At 37.9% G+C, this 6,435-nt stretch overlaps 1 protein-coding gene across 2 annotated transcripts; it reads right to left on the reverse strand.

The window, feature by feature from the left end:
• Window positions 1–1,441: 1,441 nt before the first annotated feature.
• LOC122001181 (CASP-like protein 5B3) lies at window positions 1,442–4,934 on the reverse strand. Of its 2 annotated transcripts, XM_042555791.1 has the most exons (4): window positions 4,513–4,934; window positions 3,025–3,157; window positions 2,474–2,583; window positions 1,442–1,869 (listed from the first exon to the last, which is right to left on the reverse strand). In XM_042555791.1, the coding sequence occupies exons 1-4, from the start codon at window positions 4,641–4,643 to the stop codon at window positions 1,833–1,835; spliced, it is 411 nt and encodes a 136-aa protein (XP_042411725.1). In that variant the 5' UTR covers window positions 4,644–4,934; the 3' UTR covers window positions 1,442–1,832. The 2 variants fall into 2 exon arrangements, with proteins under 2 accessions (XP_042411725.1, XP_042411724.1); XM_042555790.1 differs by lacking the exon at window positions 1,442–1,869 and having other exon boundaries at window positions 2,233–2,583.
• Between the last annotated feature and the right edge of the window lie 1,501 nt (window positions 4,935–6,435).

A 6,435-nucleotide genomic window follows, 5' to 3' on the forward strand; every position in this document is an offset into this window, starting at 1 on the left:
TACATCCCTATGTTACCCACTCAGACTTAGTCGCTTGAGCACTCCGGAATGCAATAGTGCTTGGAGGCATCACCCCATTCGAGTTCAGGTATCATCCACTCAAGCTTAATTCCAACGAAATCTTGAAATCGGGTGAATCACGAGTCACTGTGACCAAGTCTGAATTTGTTCTATGTGGATTATATATTAACAGAGTCAAAAGATCTCCTACATGAATTCTATGTTAACCGAGTCAAGGTCCATCACGTGAACCCTTGTTTACCACCATATCATGTACTATGCAAAAAATCAAGGGTCAATCTCTCCAACGACCGCTGAGCAAGTAGGCAGCTACAAGTCCTCTAAGGCACTACTTGGCTTGGCAAGTCAACCCAAAGCAATATTTGAAGTTTTGAAATAGGTTGATGTCTTCACAATTTGAGCGAATTGAGTAGCTATATACATACATTTCCAATTCGACATAGTGACTCCGGACCGAATGTTCAAGACTTAATCTTCTTATTATAGTGTATTAAATTAAATAACAAGTGAAGAAGAAATGATATCTCAATGATGTCAATTTCATCCCAAATTTAACTATTTGAATTTCTTTATATCTTTTCCTCTCTAACCCACCAGATAGCACGCCTCAAAGACCGGTGTTTGTCCCTCTGACCAATTTCTAGAAGAGAACGCCAACTTTTCTAAAAAAACAACAAAACAAATCACACCCAGGAAACACGTAGAGACTAAGCAGCCAATATTATTTTTTATATAAAACGAATATATGAAACATTAGTCCAAGGTTTAGTTATTCTTTTCCGGGGTTCTGGACAATTCAGGCAATCTAAGAGTGATTTTTTTTTTAAAATATTTATTTTATTTATCTTTTTTAATTTTTTATATTTTATTTTCAAAAGGAGAAACAATTTAAGATTTTTTATAAAAAAGCTTTCACATCAATAATCCCAGCATTCTTGTCAAAGTTTGTTTTCTAATGGAGGGAGACGTTATCTTAAGCAAGAAACATGCTCGTCATCATCTTGTTGCCTTTGAACATTCATCCTCATCATCAGTACCTTCCTTTAACCTAACTCCTACTGAATGTAGCAGTTTGTCAAATGATGTTGTGGGTGAGGAAAGATCAGACAAAGGTAGTTGACTATAATTATTATTATTTCATCTACTTGTACCTTCTATTTAACAAATTTAACTGCTATAAATATATTGGTCGTCTATATCATCTCGACTATTTCCTCTCATTTATTGTTTTTAGAACTACACTTAATTGATTTTGGATATTAATACTTTCTTAGAGTTATTCAAGTCAGATCCATAAGTACAAAGAATTGTATCATAACTTCATATTAGTTACACTATTCTTTATGCTACTAATAAATAATATGTCTATGACATCTAAAAATCTCAGTAAGAGTTGAAGACTAATATAGTAGTAAGATGTGTAAATTCATCCAGAACTAATATTGTTTATTTTCTGTTATTTAACAGGCGATCAGTAACCACTCATCATCCACACTCAACCTCCACATCCTTTGAAATGCAATCTCACTTAATTTGTCTCAGCCAAACGTTGCTTCAAAGAATGCTATAACCAAGCAACACTTGAACATCTACCTTAACAGTTGAGTTCATCCATCATTCACTCAGAATGGAGGGTCTCCTTCCATTAGCCTACAGGGCAATAATCAGATACAAGAAAAGCAGGCAGTCTCCTGATGTAGGGCGTTTAGTGTCTACGAACAAGCTTTCAGCTCCTTATGCCCGGTTAGCTGCTGGCGACTCCAGTCAGCCTCTGTCATCAAATTCAAACTTTCCTTCACCTAGAGCACTCCCTAATTCTGCAGCACCTTAGTCTCTTCGGTAGCATCGCTGCAGACATGAAGTGGTTTGCCAAATTTAATACCAGGTAGGGAGTTCTAAGTTTAATTTGCAAATTTTCTTGGTCATGAATATGAAAAATGTGGTCCCTGTTTCTAATATGTTCTAAGAGTCCTGTTGTTCCTGGTCCTAGCTCATGCGTTGAATAGGATAGCAGAATTATAATCTGAAATGCTTACTGTTGGTTTGGTGAATGACTTTATTCAGTATTGATCCAAGGAGTTCATATTTTTATTCAGTGTTGTATCAGCTTAATATTTGACTAGATAAAGGGCTTGTTGATGTATAAGCTTGGACATAATTCAAGTGGATATTCATCATCCATTTCCTTTACAATCTTTATTAAGAAAGAAATGCCGTGCAACATGGAACAGAGTTTTGCATTTCAACATTCATAAAAGCTTTCAGATACTCGTACACTGTTAAAACTCAAATTAGAGAATAAATGATTACATAAGATTTTGGCTCCTCATTTTTAAGTAAAGGAAAGCGTACAGGTACAATTTATATTGATGCCAGAAGCCAAAATGTCACTAACGAAGACATGGAAATCAACAGCCATGTAACGAATGCAAATACGATGGAAATCTCAAACCTGCCACATGAAAAATGAGGAATTGTTGTGCAGAAGTGCACATCTCTAGCAAATAAGACTATGACCCCAGCTGAGGAGCAAGCAGCTGCAAGTGATAAAGTAGCTGTTACCTGGAAAATACAACATTTACAGATTCAATGAATTTTGTCAACTAAAGCTAGATATGCATGTGAAGCCTTGAAGATTTACTTTGAGGATTGAGGGTGCCATATAAAGAAACTGATCAACACAATAAGAGAACATTATGAAAGAACAATGGTGAAAGTTTCCATGGGTTGATGAATTATCATGTCCTTTAAGTCAATAGTATTGTGCCTCACTAAATATACACACTCTTTTTTCTGCAGCATGGCATAGGCAATGAATAAATGCATGAAATATTGTTAATAAATTATAGTAGAATAAAAGGTTCCCAAAGGTCAGTCAATTGAAAATTTAAGCTCGATTTCAAAAGTTATAAATATGATCAACTCATAAAATCAGACTTATGTACAGGGATAACACGGATAGCATTGGCTCTTTTTTAAAAGGTAACAGAATTAAGTACTTACCCAGTCACCGACAACGAATAAGCTAACTAAAACTGGGTTATGGAGATCTCTTTTGATCTTTAGGGCATATGCATCAAGGCATGCAAGTCCAAAACTCCACAAAACTTGCAGCCCCATAGAAGCAATTAAGTAGCTGAGTCAGAAAAAGGCATCCAAAGGATCAGTACAGATTCAGGGGGAAAAATCATCATAATGGAGATTAGTAATAACATATGTCAAACAATCTTTGTGACATGGAATGATCGTTTCGTCTTTCACTCTATGCAAGGCTTTTGGATTTAATGCTCTTTAAATTCAACTATTGCCAGATAAGCTTAGTTTTATAGAAATATTAAAACAAGTTGCTGTTAGAATTACCTTAAATTGTTTAAAATTGATCTATTTTCAAATATAAAAAGGTGCATTCACTAACCCATGATCAATTAGAGCAGTTAAACCAAATTTAGAACAGTATGTCCTCAGTAGGATGCCGATAATATAAAAACATAGTATATTGTGAGAAATAAGATCTTTAATCTTATCTGGATATCCATGATGTACACATAATGCATCAAGGAGGAAATGCAATATAGCGCTTGGAACTCTAATCTGAGAAGCCATTACATTCCAACAAATTTCAGATTGCAAATAGAAAAAAATGGTTTGCTTAAGATATCAAATTCTATTAATGACCTTCAAGAAGCTCTGAAGCTTAGCCTTAATTATTTTTCTTGTTTTATTCTGTTAGATTAAGTTTTGCAGGGCTGCTTGAGACTATTGATTACTCTTCAGCAGCAATTCAGAAAATTATACTCAATATCATTAACCAGTGCTTATGTTTCTCAACTAGCACACAATTAGATCATAAAGTGACGTTCATGTGAAAAATAACATGCATGATAATGTATATTACAAAACTGTGGTGTTAATGCAAAAGGAGGGAAACAAAGTTGGCATTGACATCATTAAAGGAAAGCCAATATTGCAGGATAGACAGTCAAAGAAGGTTTTAGCATCTGCCCCTTAACAGAGGCCATGGAGCGCATCAAAGGCTAATTGTTACAAAAAAGACTGGATCTTATCTGAGAATTTTCTTAACAATGATAATACAAGTGGGAGGAAATAGGGATTCTTTGAGTGAATCATTGGGCAAAGCATCCAAAACTCTTAGGACGAATACTCACATTATGATGGTCATTCCTGATGCCATAACGCCTCTCTAGTTTTCTAAAAATATGCAGTACATTTTTTATTTTTCACGAAAAAAAAGTACTTTTGCGTAGGATGGAGCATCAATCGGCCGGTCGATCAACTATGACAAACAAAAAAAAAATGTAAAACAACGAAAGTTTAATCCGACAGCTTTCTGAGAAGATATTCTTCAGCTATAACACGCCATTTTCAATGTCAAGAACAAAATAAATAAAATAAAATTGCAGCAGATATGGAGCTCAACAATCACGCAGTAACAACAGATCTGGAAAGAAAGCGGAAAGATCGAGTCCGTACCAGAAGGCGGTGTAGTTGGAGAACCCTAATGTGGATACCATAACCCCAATGGAAGTCCCTGCAAAGGCGCATTGCCCGGTCCTCAGCAGCAACCCACTCCATGTCCCAGGGCTTCCCACCGCAACCTTCATCCCCCTGCCAAGCAACCTTCGATCTTTTCTCACCACACTCCTAGTGGATCTAAACCTAAGCAACGGAGCTCAGCCCTATCAATCGCCTTACTCCTCGCATCTTTTATCGCCCAAATCTATTCGTCCAGCTGAAATGCCTACCGACCTTTGTTCCTTTCTGGGAATTCGAAATGGTCATTGATTGCCCTTGCCTCCTGTTATTCTTTTTGCACGAAAAGGGACGAAGACACTGCGAGCGATGTCGGAGGAAGGGAGAGATGCAGGATCAAGTGTTCGACTTCCGACAGGATACAATCTGGAAACTATAAAATTATTGGTCAAATTTGCGGAGGCACCTCACTGTTTTTTCTTTTATTTAACTCTGGTCTCTATTTTATCGAATAATCTAACTCTATAATATTTTAAAATATAAATGGACAAAATTTAAACGGGCATACAAACTTGACATACATCATATTAGTACCTTTTAAAAAAAATAAATGGATATCTCTCCTATCATTTTATTTTGAAAAATAAAATATCCATAGATTCAGTGTTATTGTAACTTCTATACATTCAATCATGGTTATATTATATTCAAGTCCCCTTAGATGGATCTAGTGGCTAGTACATGAGATGTTATCATAATGAGATCTAAAGTTCGAATCTCGGTAAAGTCGAGATAAATGTTGGTGCGGTTAGTACTAACGGTCTAACTCAGGTTTTGATGAATGACAAATTAGGTTAAATTAGATTTGTCGTTATCTAACACTCTAACCGAGTGTGCAGGCGAAGTCCAGACAGGTCGACGGGCTGACCTGATGTCTAGCACAAAGTCCAAGTGGGTCGACGGGTTGATCGGACACTTGACACGAAGTCCAAATGACTCGACGGGCTGACCGGACATTTGACACGAAGTCCAAACGAGTCGACGGGCTGACCGGACGCTTGGCACGAAGTCCAGCTAGGTCGATGGGCTAACCGGATAGCTGGCGAGAAGTCCAGACGGGCCGAAGGGCTAACCGGACGTCTAGCAGGTAAGTAAAGATAAGTCACTGAAGGGAAGAGACTGTGAGGACGTGTTCCCGGGAAGGGAACATTAGGCGTCAATCCGGCTTAGATCCATTTCGGATATCTAAGTCGAGATCGTGACTAGATTCCGGTCTCGGAAAGACGGAATCTAAGTCATACTCTTCATGTTGAACTTATAAACTGTGCTAACATTTTGTTTTACAGGTTACCTCGGACTGACCTTGTCTTGCAGGAGAAGAATTTTCTAGAGAAAGGAGGTTCGGGCGCCCGGAGGCAAATATTATCCATTTCGTGGTTTTGACACGTGGAACTCGCTGGTTGGGTCTGCCACGTCACACCAGGGCGCCCGGAAGGGATCCGGGGCGCCCCGAGCCTCCTATATAAGGAGGGTCAAAGGTGAAGCTCAGAACAACAACTCAGAACTCTCCGACAAAGCGCTGTCTTCAGTTTACTTCTTTTCAGTTTGTCGGTATTAATTTTTTTATTAGCATTCCTATAATTCTTTATTGTAACATTCTTCGTATTGCTAGTGAATTGTCCAACGAAAGCACCCTTGTGTTCAGGCCTTGGAGTAGGAATCGCCAAAGGCTCCGAACAAAGTAAAATTGGTTCTTGTGTTAGCATTGCATTGTTTTACTTTTCCGCTGCGTTTACTCGACGAATTTTTGTAATCGATATTCATCCCCCCCCCCCTCTATTGAACAATCACGATCCAACAAGTGGTATCAGAGCGAGGTTCCGCTCTGATTTGGTGCAACCACCAATCAGACAAGGGGGTGAT

The sequence above is a fragment of the Zingiber officinale genome, chromosome 7A, assembly GCF_018446385.1.
Source record: "Zingiber officinale cultivar Zhangliang chromosome 7A, Zo_v1.1, whole genome shotgun sequence".
NCBI classification, from domain to species: Eukaryota; Viridiplantae; Streptophyta; class Magnoliopsida; order Zingiberales; family Zingiberaceae; genus Zingiber; species Zingiber officinale.